At 49.0% G+C, this 20283-nt stretch overlaps 1 protein-coding gene across 1 annotated transcript in view; it reads right to left on the bottom strand.

Annotated features, from left to right (window-relative positions):
- The window catches only part of SNED1 (sushi, nidogen and EGF like domains 1), an 81736-nt gene that overhangs the window by 35688 nt on the left and 25765 nt on the right, over positions 1-20283 (bottom strand). Inside the window, exons 2-8 of the mRNA XM_026449075.2 lie at positions 15851-16138; positions 12834-12974; positions 11982-12144; positions 10156-10281; positions 9762-9875; positions 6945-7058; positions 6720-6833 (exon numbers count right to left, since the gene is read on the bottom strand). Coding sequence (XP_026304860.1) covers positions 6720-6833; positions 6945-7058; positions 9762-9875; positions 10156-10281; positions 11982-12144; positions 12834-12974; positions 15851-16138 — 1060 coding nt within the window. The remainder of the gene's footprint in view (positions 1-6719; positions 6834-6944; positions 7059-9761; positions 9876-10155; positions 10282-11981; positions 12145-12833; positions 12975-15850; positions 16139-20283) is intronic.

The following is a 20283-nucleotide window of genomic DNA, read 5'->3' as shown; positions in this document are numbered from 1 at the left end:
ATTGGACAGAACAAGAAGCACCAGAGAAGATTTCCTGTCGACATATTCTATGAACCACTGAGAGGGGAGTGCCGAAATCTCCACCAATAATTATGGACCTATTTCTCCTTGTAGTTCAGTCAGCTTTTGCTTCATGTGAATAGGTGTTAACAGGTGCAAATATATCTAGAGTTACGTCTTCTGGATGAATTGACCCCTTTATCATTATAAAAGATCCCTCCTAATTCCCAGCAGTATTCCCTAAAGTTTAATTTATTTGATATTAATATAGCCACTACAGCAGCATTATCCTGATTAGTGTTTACCTAATATTATTATTATTATATTATTATTATTATTTTGAGACAGAGTCTCGCTTTCTTGCCAGTCTGGAGTGCAGTGGTGCAATCTTGGCTCACTGCAACCTCCAACTCCCAGGTTCAAGCAATTCTCCTGCCTCAGCCTCCCGAGTAGCTGGGATTACAAGTACGCACTACCACACCCAGCTAATGTTTGCATTTTCAGTAGAGACGGGATTTCACCATGTTGACCAGGATGGTCTTGATCTCCTGACCTCATGATCTGCCCTGCCCGCCTTGGCCTCCCAAAGTGCTGGGATTACAGGAGTGAACCACCATGCCAGCTACTTTTTGGTTTTTAAAAGATGTTCAATTTCTTCATCTTTTTATGTTTTCAAAATGTGCCTCTGTAAATTAGTATACAGTAAAATTGACTTTTGTTCACCACACCTCTATGAATTTTAACACATATATGGATTGGTTTAACCCCCACCACAATCAGGATGCAGGACATTCCATCTCCCTAAAAGACTTCTTTGGTCTATCTCTTCAGAGTCACAGAGCTCCTGTTACCCCTCAGTCCCTGGCAACTACTGATTTGTTCATCACTGTAGTTTTGTTTTAGGAAGAATGCCATTTATGGAACCATACAGGATATCATCTTTGAGACTGGCTTCTTTCAGCATAATACCTCTGAGATCCATCTAAGTTGTTGTATGTATCTATAATTGATTCTTTTTATGACTGAGTAGTATTCCACTGTACAGAGGTTCCACAATTTGTCTATCCATTCACCCAGAGAAGGGTATTTGGGTTTTGGAGTTTGGTGATTATAAATAGAAATAATATAACCATTTGTATATGGATTTGTGTGTGAACATAAGTTTTCATCTCTTTAGAGTTAATACCAAGCAGTGGGATTGCTGGGTCATATTATAAGCATATACTTAACCTTATAAAAAAAACCTGCCAAACTGTTTTCAGAGTGGCTGAACCATTTTGCATTTCCACTAAAAATGTGTGAGATTCCAGTTGCTCTGTATTTACACCAGGTCAGTATTTTTTTTTAGACATTCTACTGGGTTTGTTGTGATTTCTTGTAGCGGCTTTTATTTGCGTTTCACTAATGGCTGATATTAATGACAAGAATATTTTTCCATCCATTTATTCACCTCCATATATATATCTTTTGTGGCCAAGTGTCCATTCAAGTCTTTTGTCCATTTTAAAAATTGGGTTGTTTGTTTTCTCGCAGTTGAGATTTGAGAATTCTCGATGTATTCTGATCACAAGTCCTTTGTTGGGTATGAGTTTTGCAAATGTTTTCTCCTGGTCTGTAGCTTGTCTTTTTATTCTTTTAACTGTGTCTTTCACAAAGCAAAAGTTTTAAATTTTGATGAAGTTTAATTTATCTGATTTTTTTTAATGAATCATGCTTTTGCTGTCTTATCATCTAAGAATACTTTGCTTAAAATCAGGTCATAAAGATTTTTTTTTTTGGCCTATGTTTTCTTCTAAAAATATTATAGTTTTATGTTTTTCCATTTAGGTCTATGTTCCATTTTGAGTTAATCATTGTATAAGGTGTGAGGTTTAAGTTGAGGTTCTATATATATATACCTTGGTCTTGGTTTTCTAAATTCTTTTTCTTTCCATACAAATTTTAGAAGCAGTTTGTCTACATTCACAAAATATTCTGCTGAGACCTCTGTTGGAATCATGTCAAATCGGTAAATCAATTTAGAGAGCACTGCCATATTTACTATGTTGAGTCTTCTAATCCATGAACATGGTATGTCTTTCCATTTACTTGATCTTGATTTCTTTCATCAGCACTTTGCAGTTTTTCAGCATACAAATTCTCTAATGTTTTATTAGATTTATACTAAAGTCTTTCAACTTTAGAGATTTATTGACAATACCATTATAAATGGTATTGTCAAATTATAAATGGTATTGTCAATAAAATTTTAGATCAGATTACACAGATTCCGCCAACTTGGGGGGGCTCAGGAGTTCATAAATAACTTCATGGAGGTGCTGTCCCAAGATTCACCCTCCACAGTTTCCCCAGTACTTTCTAGTTTTCTGGGGCTACCTTTTTCAGTCCTCTGGCAAAAAAGTTGGGGCTTTTATTTCCTTACCGTGCCACTTTTATAATGATGGCATTCATGGCTGGGACCAAGTAATGGGATGACAGAGAAAGGGAAAAACAACAGGAAAGGGAAAAACAATACCCAACCCCTTTGAAACCACAGCACCTCCAACTGGAGAGGAAGGTTTCTTCCCTCGCAGTTTAAAGACACTTGAGGACTCCCCAACTTCTGCACTGTCAGCCCTGCTTCTTAAGCTGGACTAGAGGGCTTCTCCTGGAGCACTCTTTTTGTCCATGTGGATGCTCTCACTTCTGGTTCTGAGGTGGCTTTGAGTCCAGGCTGGGGGGATACCGAAGCAAAAAGCAAACAATGGTAAACTCACCACTGGCTTGGTGGCACTTCAAAGCTTGGTCTTCTTCCCCAATCCACCTGCTACTATTGACTTTTCAGAGTCCTCTGATAGCTACTCCATGCATTCTGTCCAGGGCTGTAGCTGTATTCAGTGGGGGAGAGACGGGGTAGACTGTGCTTACTCTATCTTTCTCAGAACAGAAACCCATTCTATTACTTTACAATTATCTGTGTCTTTATACTTAGAGTGGGTTCTTGTGATGGCATATAGTTGGGTATTGCTTTTCAATTCAATCTGACGATCTTTGCCTTTTAATTTGTATGTTTACTCATTTTAATTTTAATGTAACTACCCATATGACTAGACTGAACCTATCATCTCGCTTTTGGTTTTCACTTGTCCCACTTCTTTCTTCTTTTCCTCTCTTCCTGCCTTCTGGATTATTTTTAGGTTTCAATTTCTATCTCCACAATTGGTTTATTGGCTATAATTCTTGATTATTATTTTTCACTTGTTGTTTTGGGTTTACAATGTGTATCTTTTACTTACACAGCCTACCTTCAAACAACATTATACCACTTTATATAATATAGGGACCTTACAATATTATACTTCCATTTCTTCCTTTTACATTGGAGTTGGTAAACTATAACCTACAGACCAAATTTTACCTGCCATCAATTTTTTAAACTACAGTTTTATTGGAACACAGCCATACCTATTCATTTATGTATTGTCTATGGCTGGCTGCTTTCACATTACAATGGTAGAGTTGAATTGTGATAGAGACCATACGGCTCACAAAGCCAAAAGTATTTACTACCTGGCCCTTTACAGAAAAAGTTTGCACACCTTGGTTTATGTTATTGGAGTCATCTATTTTATTTCTGCATATGTTACAAGCTTTATTATTTTATTTTAAAAATTATCTTTAAAGGGATAAAAAAGTCTTCAACCTACATATTTATCATTTTTAACAATCTTCATTCTTTTGCATAGATCTAGATTTTCCCTTGGTACCAGTTTTTTTTTTTTCTTCTGTCTAAATAATTTCGTTTAACATTTTCTTGTAATGCAGGTATGCTGGTGATGAATGCTCTTCATTTTTGTTTGTGTAAAAAAGTCTTTATTTCAGCTTAACTTTTGAAATGTAGTTTTGCTGGTAATACACTATAGTACATTGATGGTTTTTTCTTTCAGTACTTTAAAGGTGTTGCTCCAGTGCCTCCTGGTTTGCATTGTTGTTGATGAGAAGTCTGTTGTCATTCTTGTTTCTCTGTATGTAATGTGGCTTTTTCCTCTGGCTGTTTTTGAGATTTTTCATCATTAGTTTTCAGCAATTTGATTATGGTTTGACTTTGTGTGGTTTTCTTCATGCTATTCTTGGAAACGTGGGTTTTAGTTTTCATCAAATTTGGAAAGCATTTGGGTATTATTTCTTCACATACTTTTCCTGTAACATTCCTTTCCACACCCATCTCCATCCTCCTTCGCAGACTCCAGATACGTGGATCCTATTACCCTAATACCATTCTGCATGCTGCTGAAGATCTCTTCTTTTTCTTTTAGTCTTATTCTCTGTGATGCATCTTGAATTGTTCTGTTTCACTCTTCAGGTTCATTGATCTTTCCTTCTGCAATATCTAACCTGCTGCAAATACTATTCAGTGTATTTTAAAAACTCAGATATATTTTTCATCTCTGCAAGTTTTTAAAAATACCTTCTACTTCTTATTTTTTTCCCTCTCAACAATCTTGATTATAGGAGCATATTCATAATAGATAATTACACATTTGTATCTGCTAGTTCTATCACTGCCTATTTCTATTGATCTATTTTTCTCCTGGCTGTGAGTTATATTTCACTTCTTTGTAGACCTGATAATTTTTGACTGGGTATTTTGGAGTTCTGGATTCTGTTACATTATTGATGTTAAGGAGTACAGGATTTCATTCTGGCACACAGCTAAATGACTTAGGATCAGTTTGATCCTTTTAAGCTTTCTTTAAGATTTGTTAGAGCAGGTCGACATTAGTCTTATTTCAGCACTACTAAAGTGACACCCCACTGAGGACTCTACACAATAGATTACCAGCCCTGTTTGAGCTCCAGGAACTGTCTGACTTATTGCTTTCTAGTGGTTCTTTCCCCAGCCTTGCGGATTTCATCCTGAGCCCGATAATACTGAGCCAAAATTCAGGGAGGTCTCCTCTTGATCTCATGCTCCCTCCTGCCTCAGGAGAACCATCCTGTAGCCACTGAACTAGGATCTTCATCTCCTCAGTTCAGAGGGACTGCTGGACTCTCAGTTCCTTCTCCCAGCACAGTGGCCTGGAAACTGCTCCAGGCAGAATCTGGGGCAATTGTAGGGCTCATCTCATTGGATTCCTTTTTCTCAGGGACGACAGGCTTGTGCTGTCTGTTGTCCAATGGCTGAACAAGGCGTTTCACAGATTTTGTCTGTTTTTCTAGGTGATGACAGTGAGCGGGAAATTCCAAGAGCAGTTAATTCTTGTTGGCTGGAAGCAGAAGACTAGAAACTCTTTTTTATAGTCTCCAATTTGTGGCCAACTTCCTGTCAGACCTGATTAGACTGTCAGCATCTGCGCCTTGTAATACAGTCAATCAGCCCTTACATTAGCACAAGTGTCAGTCTGTTCTTTCTTCGTTTTTGTTTTTTTTTTTTTTTCTGAGACAGAGTCTCCACTCATTCTGTCGCCCAGGCTGGAGTGCATTGGTGTGATCTCAGCTCACTGCAACCTCTGCCTCCTGCTGGGTTCAAGCAATTCTCCAGCCTCAACCTCCCAAGTAGCTGGGATTACAGGCGTGCACCACCACGTCTGGCTAACTTTTATATTTTTAGTACAGATGCGGTTTCACCATGTTGGCCAGGCTGGTCTTGAACTCCTGACCTCAAGTGATCCGCCTGCCTCGGCCTCCCAAAGTGCCCAAAGTGCTGGGATTACAGGCATGAGCCACTGCACCCAGCCAGTCTGTTTCTTATTATTCACGTCTACTTGCATTATTATTCTGTACGAAACATGAAACATGGTTTATTTGCAAAAATCTTTTGAAACCCCTTATCTGTTTCCTGACATGAATTTAGGGAAATACACTGATATTTAGGTAACAATCTGGGCAAAGTGAGCTGTGACACGGAACAGTGACTTTAAAGCAGCCAAACAGGTGAGGCTGCCTCCTCCTGCTCTGCCCTGCAGAGCACCACCCTCACCTCAGGACACACCCTGGCCTCCCATGCCCTCGGCAAAGACTGATGGAGGGCCCATGACGCTCTGTGTCTTATGGGTAAAACAGAATTCCCTCCTTAATGTTTTAAACAAAAATAACCTGAAGAGTTTGTTTTTGTCATCTCCCTGGAGAGAAGCAGCACTTGCTGCATCCACAGAGGTCGGCACAGCGGGTGAGCCTCTGGAGGCGGGTGCAACACTCAGACACGAAAGCCATTTTTATACGGTGGGCTGTAATCTCCAGTTGGCCTTTTAATTCCTCTAACAAGTCACAACTAGCAGTTAAACAATACAAAATAGGATAGAAAATAGTGAAAGGCCAGTTTTCTTTCTGATTCCCGTTACCTTCCCTTGTGTGCTGAGGGTTCTAGAGTAGGAAAGGAAGATGTTAAAAAGCCAAGAGTCACCCAGGCTGGAAGAGGAGCCTTGGGAACTTTGTCATCCCTCCCGGCACTTCACAGATGGAAACCGAGGCCCAGAGAGGGGAAGGGCTGCTCAGCCTCACACAGCACCTTGGAGGCAGCATCCATCTTTTGCTTCCTGCGTTCCCTGCAGTTGGTGGCTGAGGATCCAGGCTGAGCGGGAAGCGCTGGGGAGTGGGAAGGGGGCGGAGGCAGCCCCCACCCCAGAGGCAGGTGTGAAGTGAGTCAGACGGCGAGGCAGGAAGGGGAAGGTGGCTGTGGTGGTATTCACGGCCCAAGGCCACCATCAGCCATGGCGGGCTCCAGGCACTTGGCCAGTTACCTGTCTCACAGTGAAGTCCCTTGAAGGGCTCTGCACACAAGCAGGTGTAATTCCCCACTAGGTCAACACAAGAGCCTCCATTCAGGCAGGGGTCAGGGCTGCAGTCGTCCACATCTGAGGGGCAGCAGAGGTGGGGGCTTTGCTTGAGCCAGGCCACAACCACCCTGTGCCCAGCACCTGGCCACAGGCAGGAGCCCCTCTCCAACCTGAAGCCAGGCCACTCACCCGTCTCGCAAGCTGCTCCAGTGTATCCAGCCTGGCACACACACACCGCAAAGCCGTTCTCCACCTGGCACTGGCCACCATTTTGACACTCTTTGGTGTCGCAGGGGGATTGGGCTAGAGTGAAGAGGTGTAGACAGGATGATGGACTCCCAGCTATGGTTACCTGATGGGACAGAAACCCCTGGGACGTACACTGAGCCCCATCCCCGACTGGCCTGCAGGGCAGGGGGGCCTGGCAGGCAGGTTTCTGAGGGGGCAACAGGCAAGGAAGAGGCCTGGCCAGACAGTCCTGACTGGCCACCTGCAGCTCCATCTGAACTAGGTCTAATTCAGCAAACCTGGGATGGAGGGAGGAGTGTATATGCTGGGCAGGGGCACACGGGAGTGCACGGAACCCACTCCCATTCTCGAGGGACAGTCCCTCCCTAGGTGGCTCTTATTCCAGGCAGACTGTGACAAGAGCTGTTGTTGAGGATGCAGGCTGTGACTGAGCCTGGAAGGGTGTGCAGCACCCACGGTGTAGGAGTGGCTCCTGGGGCGAGAGGCTGGGTGGGGCAGGCAATGGCCTGTGCAGGAATAGCCAGGGCAAAGGGACTCCAGTCCCCCGTTACTGAGTGGGAGTGAGCTAGGGGAGCCCACCCTCTGCCCTGCCTCCTTATCGGATGCTGGCCCTCCTTGAGCCCAGAGCACCTGGCCCAGGCATCCCAGGTCTCTCCTTTGCCCCCAGGCAGCAGAGCCAGAAGCAGGGGGTAGCCACATCCCCTGTCTTACTGACAGCTCATACCCAAACAAACTCAGAAACCAGAGTGACAGCCAGAACGTGTGTCCCTCCCTGGAGTCATGGGGGAATGGTGGGGCCCTCTCCTTGGCACAGGAAAGAGACAGGAGGGCCTGACCACTCCCCCGGGAGGTGTGAAAGCCCTTTGGTGGCTGATGGGACGTGGTGATCCCTGTCTCCCTGACCCCAACGCCAGTAGGTGGAGCAGAACGTACACCCTTGCCTCTAGTTGTGGTGCCCCTGCTGTTATGAGCTCTGGGGGCCAAGGTGGCTTCTGAGACCTGGGAGCCTCTGTGAGGGGTCAGAGGAGGGAAGGCTTGTACCCAAGGCTTGTGCCACAGCTGCATTGAAAGCCAAGGCTCAGGGCTCAAGGCCATGTACACAACTGACATGCTGCAGAGCCAAGACCTGAACCAGCCTCCTGGCACCAAGCCCCAAGCCCTCTTAGGGGACCTCACCAGGCTGTACATCACAGAGGGGCTCCTGGAGCCTGGGGCATAGCCAAGGAGCAGCCTGTTCCTGGGAAGCTCCGCCCAGTCACCCTTGAGGACCCTCATCATAGGCCTGGGTCCTCCCGCAGCCAGGCCCCCGGCCAGCACCGCACAGGGAGAGCACTGAGCGAGAGGAAGGAGACCCTGCCAGCCTCCCTGGCCTTTACCAAGGGGACAGAAGCCTGCAGGGCTGAGTCTGCCATGGCACCAACACCACAGAAGCCTGACTCCCACCCGTCTCATGTCAAGAACACGTGGGCAAGCAGGGCAGGAGTTTCTGGATGAAGAAAAGCTCCTTTGCATGGAGCTTGCTCCGACAGCGGCTGTGGGAAGACAGTGGCAGGGGCCGGGGAGCAAGGGATAACTGGGGTCACTGTGTTGTCACCCATGTGTGATCTGTAAACACACTGGCAAGCCCGTCTCGCCGGGTGGGAATTGTGCTTTGCTCCTTTGGACCTTGAAGTCACATTTCCATTGCATTCCTGCAGAATTTGATTCTAATGTACTTTTAGGCGCAAAAGTGCCTTACTGCCACTCAACTATAGTTCTCTCCAATACAAATAAGTGTAAACACTGAAATGAAATACTTTAAAAAACTTCCCATGACCATAAATATCTATAAGAATTGTTTTTTCTAGATTGAGATATTGATATAGTCACTATTTGAACACACTGATCTAAACAATCTATTACATGTTTTTATAAGCGATTGTCACACCGGACATGCACACCCGGCTGAGCCAGGTGGGGAGCAGCAGGTCACGGTGCTTTGATTTTAGGGGCTCCCTTTGCAAAGCTCCCTGAGCAGAGCCCTATGGTGAGATGGACAGGAATGGGGGGGTCCACCTTTCTTTACCAGGTGGGTGAAGGGCATGGGTGAGGGGTCCAAAGAGGTGCTGGTGGAAGGGCAGTAAGTAGAGGCCGACTCTGATGACAGCTGCTTCAAAAGAGCTGGGCTCTGAACGGGGAGGGCAAGCAGAGGTTTGGAAGCAGCAGTGAGGATGGACAGGGACTCCAGGCCCTACCGAGGCTGTGAGACCCCCTTTTCCTAAAGGCGGGGGCAGGAGAGAAACAGCATCCAGGAGCAGCTGGAGGGAGCGTCAGGGACCATGTGGCTGTGCTCTTCCCGCCCCACAGCCAGCCCATCTGACCTTAGAAGCCCTGCACGTTCCCCTCAAGCTGGTCCTGGGCTGAGAGGGGGTCTGACGGCCCCCCTACACTCCCTGACGGGCTCTCATCCAGGTCCTGGTGCCTATCTGGCCCTGACCCTGGCCTGGTTTGGGACCTGGGCACTGGCCTGTTCTGAGGCCTCATCTCTGGTCCAAATGCCATGGCCTAGGAAGCCTGTGTGACTGGTCATGGCTCCTGCCCCCCACCCAGATATGGGCCTTTCCCGGGGCATCCGGGCTCTTCCACTCCCTGAGGGTGGCCTCTCTGGGCTGTCCGCCTCGCAGCACGCGCAGCTGCCGGACCTTCCTAGACCTCAGCCTTGTCCAGCTGTGTCTTCCGCTATCCTGCACCCAGCAGGGCCATGGGGGTTCCTCTTACCTGTCTCACAGGTGGGTCCCCCAAAGCCGGCCGGGCACTGGCAGCGGAAGCTGTTGATGCCGTGAGTGCAGGTCCCGCCGTTCTGACAGGGCTGGGAGGCACATTCGTTCACGTCTGAAACATGGGCAGGCTGAGGCCTCAGTGGCAGGAACCCGGTTGAGGAGTTTCCTCCAAGGCCTCGGGTTGGGCCGGGGATGGAGGAGCAAGCCCGAGATTGGCTCAGAGAATGCAGCAACTGCACCCGCCTGTGGTGCTCACCCCAGGGGACCATGGCCTTTGCTCCCCAGCGGTCCCCTAAGCAAGTCACCCACACCCTGGGGACAGAGACCCCGGGGCGCCCAGGGCCGCTGGCGGAGCCTACAGCGTTCCTCCTGAGCCCAGCACAGCCACTCACCCAGGTGGCACCTCCGCCCCGTGAAGCCTGAGAGGCAGGAGCAGGTGTAGGAGGGGTTGCCCGTGACACAGTCGTCGATGCACTTGCCACCGTTGAGGCAGGGGCGCAGGGTCAGGCACACGGAGGCTGCAGACACAGGGAGGGGCTGGAGCCTCAGCCGCCGCTTCCGACTGGGCAGGACAGCCACTCCCATCCGCATCTCCCTTCCCTCCCCTGACCCAGAAGGTTGGCCTCTGGGTGTCCGGGTGACCGCAGCAAAGCAGCCCGGTTTCAGGTTTCACTTTAGGTCGGAGCAGGGGCGCAGGGGCGGTGCTGTCGGCGTGGCCTCCGGGAATGTGGCTTCGTGTGGGGCGGACTCCCTGGAGCGACTCACACCAGCACCCTCCTGTTCCCTCCATCCCTCCCAGCGCTGCCGCGGGCAGTTCTAGAAATGGCCCACTCCGCCCCCCCTCCCGGGTTCCTGGCCTGGAAAACCTGAGGCTGGCGCTCAGCCGTCTTGTCCACGTTTCTGGGACAAGGCAGGCCACGCAGGGGTGCGGCCGGGGGCTGCAGGAGGGCTCTGTCCCGCTCTGGGGCCGGGGGTGGCAGCTCCTGGGCTCCCCACCCCTTGACCCCGACTCCCTAAGCTCAGATGCAAGCGGGGGCCTGTTCGCGCCCCCGTGTGCGGGTAGCTCGGGCTCCTCGGGTCCGCTGCGGCGCCACCTGCAGCCCTCAGATGGCTCTTCCCGCCCGCGCCTGCATCTTTCCTCCTCCCACCATGCGCGCGGTGCTCTCCCCACTGCGTGGCGCTCTCTACCCCCCACCTCCCTCCCCGTGGCCCTCCCCCCAGCTCCCCCCCCTACTACGCCCCGCCTCCAACCCCGTGGCGCGCCTGCACACCCCCCCCACCCGGTGGCGCGCCTGCACCCCGCCTCCGCCCCATAGTGGTGCGCCCACATCTGCTACCCCCGTCGTGTCCTCTGGGGACTGTGTTGTGGAGAAGCAGCCCCTCTCCCTTCTGGGTAGCCTAGATGCTGGCGGCTGGGAGGTGAGTCTGGGGCGGGTCCCAGCGCCAGCCTCACTGTGGCCCAAGGCTTGGCAGGGCTTGTGAGGCGCAGCCCCCTGTGGAGCGGATCCGTGGCTTGCCCTGGCCCCATGTGTAAGCAGTGATTTCCAAGGCTCCTTGGCTCCCGAGGCCGCACAGCAGCAGGGCTGGGGCTACAATCCACGGCTCTCCTGCCGCCCTGGCTGTTCCCACAGACCACGTGCCCACCCCTGGGAGGGACACCCACCCCGTCCGTTTGTGCACTCTGGGCTGGAAGGACCCCTGGAACTCCCCTGTAGATGTGATGCTTGGGTTTGTCAAGCAGACACCAAATCCCACCAAGCAGCAAGCCTGCTGGCAGAAATGAGAACCTGGGTGGTAAGAGGACCTGCCCATGGGTGGCCCTGAGGGTCAGAGACCACATGCTTCTCCTCCCCCAGCCCAGGCAGGAGGCTGGGTAGGAATGAGGGGAGAGCACAGACCTCATGGTTCCAGGGAGAGGCGTCCCTGGGCTCCTCCTCCCCTGAGGACCCACAACTCTTTACCCCTGAAACCTGCAGTCTCCAGAGAGCTCCCTCCAACCCAGAGCAATGTGTGTGTGGAGTCTTCTCTAGGGGAAGCTGAGGCTCCAGGACCAGCCAGGCCTTCCTTAGTTTCACATGCCTGAGACGGGCTGGGCTGGAGACCCAAGTCCCCCTACTCTCCTGGTCAGCATCCAGCCCCCTTCCTCTCCACCTCTCCTTTGCCATCAATCCCCTTCCTCAGCCCGCTCCCACCCCAAGCTGCTCCTCTGTCCTCTTACTTGTATGGCCGCAGCCCCCCACGCGCACCTGGGCATCATCGATTCTGAACGCCCAGCGCCCGGGCACACCCACGTTGGTGGTGGTCTCCACCTCGGCCATGTCTGCCGTGCGTGAGCCGGGGATACTGAAGTAGCGCTGCCCATCGCCTGCATTGAAGCCAGCCTGGGGGTGGGGTGGGGCAGAGTGAGGGAGGCCAGTTCCCCAGGTCTACAGAGGGAGGGGTTCCCTCCCCACCATGTTCCTGCCAGGGTCGGCAACCTCCCAGCCAAGTCCTGACCTCAGCCAACCGTTCCTGGGAGCCAAGGAGAGGGTTGGCCCTGACTCCCCAGCCCAATCCTCCGGCGGCTCACCTCTGGGCTCCTGGGCCTGCCCTGGGGCCAGGGGCAAGTATGACCCCAGCAGAAAGCAGGTGGCCCGGAGGTGAGCAGGGGTGCACACAGCCCAAAGGCACTCTCAGGCCTGGGGAACACTGACCCTGTGGCCATTGCTCTGTTTCATTCCCTCCACACCCGGGGTTTCCTGTCGGCTGTGGTCCCTCGGGTCACTGGCTAGGCCAGACTGCAGGGCACAAGGAGCAGAGGACATTTCTGTTGCTGCCACAGCTGTTAAAGGGGACTGCAGGGGCGGGGTGGGCAGTGCAATGGGACAAAGATGCCTTCAGGCCTGAGGATGTTTCTTTGTTTTCCGGCAGCGAGAGGCCTCAGGGATGGTCGTGGGTGCCTCGCGCTGGCCTCTGCATGGTACTGGGGGGTCTGCCTATGGTGGGCCCCTGTCTACCTCATCAGCTCATGACAGTCCTGGCTGTGGGGAGCGGGGGTCCCGAACGCAGAGCACCCACTGCACTCGCCTACCTGGGCTGCAATGCCCCCCAGGCCAGTGGCGTTGCCCCCGCTGCTGGCGTGTGTGCCTGTGGTCCACACGATGGACTCATAGTTGAAGATGGTGAAGGAGAGCTTGCCGTCTGTGATGAGCACAGTCTGGAATGTGTTGACCTGCCGGGGAGAGGGGGCTGAACAGGGCCCTGCACTCCCCTTGGCCCACGGAAGCCCTGCCCTGTCCACCATCCTGGCACACTGACATTGTCCACTGGGCCTCTGGCTTGCTCAATGTCTGTGTCTTCTAGCTGAACGAGCAGCTGAGGCAGGACCTCGGTGGCCTCATCCTCTGCTGTCTTCCAGCAGAGGCCGTTCCCAACCCACAGCTGTTGCTGGGGTGAGTGAAGCACCCGGGGCGGGTGTGGGGTCCACAGGCAGGAGTTTTTTAATCTCCTGTGTGAAATGAGTAAAATTATAAAAAGGAAAAGAGGGAAGGTAAAAAGAACCAAGGAAGAGCCATGCTGCAGCGTTTACTAGTCAGGCCTCGTGGTTTTCACAGAATTCTACTGCATGGAAATATCGGTGGGCAGCGTACAGATGAGAGACACCAGACGAGAATCGAGCAAAGGATCGGGACTGTTTAAGAAATGATCTTGGGACAGACAGGAAACCCCCTGAAAAAGAATCAGATCAGAGTCCTGCCTTTCACCACACACGAAAAGAAATCCCAAATCCAATAAGGTTTTAAAGCGAAAGAAAAGTCCTAGAAGAAAATACAGGCGAATATGTGTAACTCAGGAAAGGGAAAGGACTTTTTAAGTGTGATGCTTGTTCACAGCAAAAACCAAAAGGGAGAATTATACATTTGACTGCAAAGGGCCTCTGAATATTTAAAAAAATCCGTAAGATCAAATTGAATGGCAAACAGTAATGTGAAAAACGTATTTATAATGCATAGGTCAGATAAAACTTTCGAGACCCTTAGTTCAAGAACTACAGATCAATAAGAAAAAGTATCACAGAAAAAATGTCAGAGGGCATGAACAGACACATCACGGTAGAATACAAGTAACCAATAATACTAGAACACATTCAGCACCACTAGAAATTAAAGATGTGTAAGTTAAAAAGTAGCACTCATTGTTTTGTCTATAGAGCTGACAAAGCTGGAAAATGACAACTGGGGTGCAAGGAAACCGGCACTTCTAAATGTGGGTCCTCAGAGTATTGAATGTGTAGATTCTTTTTTTTTTTTTTTTTTGAGATGGAATCTCCCTCTGTCACCCAGGCTGGAGTGCAGTGGCACGATCTCAGCTCATTGCAACCTCTGCCTCCCAGGTTCAAGCAATTCTCCTGCCTCAGCCTCCCCAGTAGCTGGGATTACAGGCACCTGCCACCACGCCCGGCTGATTTTGGTATTTTTAGGAGACAGGGGAGTTCGCCATGTTGGCCAGGCTGGTCTCAAACTCCTGACCTCAGGTGATCCGTCTGACTTGGCCTTCCAAAGTGCTGGGATTACAGGCGTGAGCCACCACACCCGGCCTGAATGTGTAGAGTTTTGAGAGGAAAATTGGAATTCTGCAGGCGACAATTGCCCTTCTAAACACACGTACCAGGACAGGATCATGAATAAGCCGACCTGAGATATGCCGTGCCTGCCTCAGGCCCCTGGTATTGCAGCTGTCCAGCCATGGGGTGCAGGTGAAATAAATTCACATGCTGCTTGGTGCTGGGCTAGTTTGTAGTCGCTGAGAAAGATGGGTGATTACACAGTGTACATTCCACTTATGTAAAAGTCAACATTAGAGAAACTACGTGCTCTGCTTCAGGAAAGCGAACGTAAGTGCTAACACTTGGAAAACAAACGAAGACGTGAGGGCTGCAGAATTGGGGTGATGGCACCGTCTAGGGGACAGGGCGGACTAGAGCCAGTAAGGGCCCATGGTGGGGCTCTGGGAGCCAGAGAGGCGCAATGAGGAGATGCATGAAGCTTGAACTGTCCACTTTCTGTCAATGAACCTGCTCCTGGAAGCGCCCCTGGCTGGGTTATGCTTCTGAGCACTTCCTGATGCCTGGCTAGAGTGGCCCCATGGGGCAAATGTGTCCTGTCTGCTTCATCCAGGGCTGTCTGCCCAGTGCCTAGAACACTTGCCTGTCATTTGGAAGGTGCCCCTAAAAAGCGTTTATTAGGAGGCCGAGGTGGGCAGATCACCTGAGGTCAGGAGTTCGAGACCAGACTGGCCAATATGGGGAAACCCCCTCTCTACTAAAAATAGAAAAGCATGCCTGTAATCCTAGCTACTCGGGAGGCTGAGGCAGGAGAATCGCTTGAACCTGGGAGGCGGAGGTTGCAGTAAGCCGAGATCGTGCTATTTGCACTCCAGCCTGGGCAACAGAGCAAGACTGCGTCAAAAAAAAAAAAAAAAAAAAAAGTGTTTATTAAATGCATGAACAAACAGCTCTGAAAATGGCAGCTCTGCACCCAGTGCCTCTTTTCTAGGGAGTCACTGTCTGTCTTGCACAGCCATGATCCAGTGCCCAGTGCAGGCCTGGCCACAGTAGGTGCTGAGTAAATACATCTGCCACCGGAGTGGGCAGCTGTCCTTGTTAGGGAGTGTCAGCCCACCAGAACTCATCAGGCCTGCAAAGTGGCTGATTATTCTTGAGTCAACGTTTCTGTCATGTTTGGCATTATCAAGGAAGAGTATAAAACAGAATAACCTTCCAGTTTAACCTTTTGAGTACTGGGCCATTCCAAATGGAAATCCTCCTAACACCTATCAACCCACATGCCTCTCTCTGATGCGTGAGCTGCTGCTTTGGGGAATTTGGTGTTTTCTGGAGGCAAGTGGCTTTCAGGAGCACTGGAGAAGGTTGGGGCCATGTCCTCTTCTCACCTGTCTCTGTGGTTTTGACCATATGTTCCCCTCTTAGATATGGACCAGTGACTGTACCACACCCACATTAGCAAGTGGGGGCCCTGGTGTGGGGAGACCCTGGGCCCTAGCCACACACACCACCCCTTCCCCCGCAGGACAAGTGCCTGGACTCACAGGGGATGAGGAACTGCCTCCAAAGAAGGTCACTCGGTACCAGGTGGCAACAAAAACCCAGGTGGCATTGAAGTCCAGGAGCTCGGGGAAGTAGTGTCTGACATCCTCCGTGGCTCGGCGCAGCGTGGCTGGGTCGGTGGCCTCCCGGTAGTACACATCGCCTGCACGCCGGTTGTCCACATCTGCCCAGAAGGCTGCCACCACGCAGCGGTCCTTGGCAATGGGGAAGGCCACTGGGGTGAACTGAGAAACCTCCTTCAGGAAGGAGATGATTCCGTTGTTGTTCACCTGGGAGGCAGAAAGCCAGAGCGGGGATTGACTGGGGGCTGTGGGCAAGTGGGTGGGTCCAGCATCCTCCCCAGCCCCTGCTACCAGGCATCCTCTGAGGGGAAGCCAGTCTTGGGCAGGGCATCCCCAGGGTGGCCTGACAGTCCCCTGTCCCTGAGATGGGTCCAGCATGACCTGTTCCACCCCTTCCTATCATACTGTGTGCTCAGGGCACAGGCTCTGACCTGCATGCAGTACCTGATGCCCTGCGGAGTACCCAGCCCTGGTTGGCTGCTGTGGGGGTAGGAAAGCCCTGCTTTGGGTCCTGGCCTCAGTCAGTGGGGCACTTGGGCCTGCCCAGCAGCTACTGCTCCTCAGCTCTGCTCCAGCTGGGGCCTCAGGAGGCCAGGCGGAGCCCCAGTATCTGAGCTAAGCCTGAAAGGGTGAGCAGGGGTCACACAAGGTGGGCTTAGGGGAGGGGTGCCCCCACTACAGAGGAGGTGGGATGGCCAGGGGCCAGCATGGCTAGGGAGGCTAGAGGGGCTGCAGTGGCCAAGTGGGGGAGCCTGTGCTCGGCCTCCAGGTAGTGGGGAGCCCCAAAAGGTTTCTGAGCAGCACCACTGCAGTGAGATGCACATGCTTCAATCCTGGCCCCACACTCCATGCCACTGGCTGTGCATCCATCCATGACGCAGCTCAGCTGCCGACCTCCCTGTGCTCTGGTTTTCTTACTTACCAAAGGGGGCTATGGCTGGAATGTTTGTGTCCCCCCAAATTCCTATGTTGAGATCCTAACTCCCTAAGAGATGGTGTTAGCAGGTGGGGACTTTGGGAGGTGATTAGGCAATAAAGGTAGAGCCCTGGTGAATGGGATGAGTGTCCTAGTAAAAGAAGCCCCAGAGAGCTGCCTTCTGCCATGGGAGGATACATAAGAAGATGCCAGCTATGGCCCAGGAAGTGGGCCCTCACCAGTCACTGAGGCTGATGACAGTGCCTTGATCTTGGACTTCCCAGCCTCGAGAACTGTGCAAACTATATTTCTGTTGCTTACAAACCACTCAGTCTAAGGCATTTTACCACAGCAGCTCGAGCTGACGAGGGCACTGGCTCTGACCTCACAGGGTGCTGGGCCCAGGTGAATGAGTTGCTGGTCACAGTGGTCAGCTCTACGCTGTCATTATTTGCTACTGGCAAGAATGTGACCAGAACCATGCTTTTAGAAAAGACCCTCTGGACTTCCCCTTTGGGTGAAGCCTGGAATGGGCAATAAGGGGGGTCCCAAAGTGGCAGCACCCCTGCCTTCTACACAGAGGCAAAGGAAAACCCTCTCTGGAGGAAGATGGCATCATCTTAGACCTCAAGTTTTTCCTGCAAATAATTTTTCAAATACACAATCCAGGACACAGTCAAAGATAATCAGCTACCCAAGGAAGCATCATACCACCAAGAGAAATAGACAGAAACGAGAGAAACCGCAGATACTGGAATTAAAATAACTAGGTTCAAAGAGATCAATGCAAACTTTAGAATTTTATCAGGAGAATAGTCAAAACAATCTTGGAAAGGAAGTATGATATTGGAGGACTTACACTTACAGATTTCAAAACTTAACTACAAATCTCCAGTAATCAGTGTGGTACTGGCATAAAGACAGATGTACAGACTGATGGAATAAAACAGAACCCAGAAATAAGCCTTTGATATATAATCAAATGATTTTCATGAGGGTGCCAAGACCATTCCAGTGAGGAAAGGACAGTCTTTTTAACAAATGGTGCTGGGAAAACTGGACATCCACATGCAAAAGGATGAAGCTGGACCCTTACCTAACACCATATACAAAAATTAACTCAATGTAGAGCCAAAGCCTAAACATAAGAGCTAAGACTGTAAAACTCTTAGAAGAAACAATAGGGCAAAAGCTTCATGATGTCGGATTTGGAAATGATTTCTTGGATATTATACCAAAGGCAAAGGCAACAAAAGAAAAGACAGAGAAACTGGACTTCATGAAAATTAAAAACTTTCATGCATCAAAATATACTATTAACAGAGTAAAAAGGCAATCTGAAAACAGAATAACAGAAAACATTTGCAAATCATATATCTGATAAAGGATCAATATCCTAAGAGAGAACTCCTAAAACTCAACAACAAAAAAAACCTTGTTTCAAAAATGAGAAAGGACTTGAACAGACATTTCTCCAATAAGCACATGGAAAGACGTCCAACATCACTGCTATTAAAAAACAAACCCAGGAAAGTAACAAGCGTTGGTGAAGATGTGGAGAAACTGGAACCCCTGTGCACTGTTAGTGAGAATGGAAAATGGTACAACTGCTGTGGAAAACAATGTGGTGGTTCCTCAAAATTAAAAACAGAATTACCATATGACCCAGCGATTCCACTTCTGGGTCTATAACCAAAAGAATCAAAAGCAGGGTCTTGAAGAGATTTGTATTTGTACACACATGTTCATAGCGTTATTATTCACAATAGCTAACAGCTGGCAGGAACCTGCGTGTCCACTGAGGATGAATGGCTAAATAAAATGTAGCACATCCATACAATGGAATATTACTTAGCCTTAAAAAGTAAGGAAATCCTGGCCAGGCACAATGGCTCACGCCTGTAATCCCAACACTTTTGGAGGCTGAGGCAGGTGGATCACCTGAGGTCAGGAGTTCAAGACCAGCCTAGCCAACAGGGCAAAACTCTGTCTCTACTAAAAATACAAAAATTAGCTGGGCATGGTGGCACATACCTGTAATCCCAGCTACTCAGGAGGTTGAAGCACAAGAATCACTTGAACCTGGGAGATGGAGGCTGCAGTGAGCCGAGATCATGCCACTGCACTCCACACTCCAGCCTGGGTGACAGAGTGGGACCCTGTCTTTAAAAAAAAAAAAAAAAAAGGTAAGGAAATCTGTCATAGGCTACAACATGGTTGGACCTTAAAGACATTATACGAAGTAAAATAAGCCAGTCAGAAAGACAAATACCGTATGACTCCACCTACATGAGGTACCTAGAGGAGTCAAATTCATAGAGACAGAAAGTAGAAACATGGTTTCCAGATGTTGAAGGAAGAGGGGAATGGAGACTTACTATTTAATGGGATTAAAGCTTCAATTTCGAAAAATGAAAACAATTCTGTGGGTAGATGGTGGTAATGATTATAGAATAATGTGAATGTACTTTAATCATTGAACCATACATTTAAAAATGGCTATGATATTAAATTTTATGTTTTACCACAATGAAAAAATTGAGAGAAAAAGACTAGGATAAAAAAATTAATCAGGAATGTAAATTATTTAATCAAAAGACATTTTAAAGAACCAAATGAATAGGATATAGGTAACTAAATAACAGAAATTAAGAACTGGATAGACTGAAGAGTGGATTTGATGCATTAAGAAAGAATTATGAACTGAAACTAAAAGGTCAGAAGAAACTATCCAGAATTTTAAAAGACATCAAGCCATATGCAGAACACAGAGTGAATCACAGTGATTCACTAGCTAGAAAAATAAAACCAAAGACACATCAGACAAATGTTGGAAATGCACAAGGTCAATGACAAGGAGACAATCTTAATTTTTTTTTCTTTTTCTATTGCTGCTGCACAAATTATTCACAAGGAGACAATCTTAAAAAGAAAAAAACAGATTACCATTAGGGGCATTGCAAGTAGACTGACAGCTGACTTCTCATATACAACAATGAAAGCCAGAAAACAGTGGAATCATATTTTCAATGTGCTAAAAGAAAACAACTGCCAACATAAAGTCTTATATCCAGATAAAATTCCCTTTACTATGGAAGGCAAAATAAAGACAATTCAGGTAAATACATAATAAATAGCAGACCCACACTAAAAGACATGCTAACGGATCAACTTCAAGTCAGAGGGAAACGTAAGATCAGAGATGCAAGAAGGAAAGAAGGGCAAATGAAATATAAAGAAATAATATATATTGCCTCATGAAATGGTGTAAAAAGTCTATACAATTAAAACTCACAACAATAATATACATTGAGAGAGAATAAATCATGTTGAAGTGTTCCAAGGTCATTACATTTCCCAGGAGGAGGGTAAAGGTATAAATGAACTTGCTAGTGGATATTAATAAGTTAAAAGTATATATTGTATTGTCTAGGGC

The sequence above is a fragment of the Piliocolobus tephrosceles genome, chromosome 11 (assembly GCF_002776525.5).
Source record: "Piliocolobus tephrosceles isolate RC106 chromosome 11, ASM277652v3, whole genome shotgun sequence".
Taxonomy (NCBI): domain Eukaryota; kingdom Metazoa; phylum Chordata; class Mammalia; order Primates; family Cercopithecidae; genus Piliocolobus; species Piliocolobus tephrosceles.
Note: the sequence above shows the minus strand (reverse complement) of the source record. Positions and strands in the feature narration are given on the sequence as shown.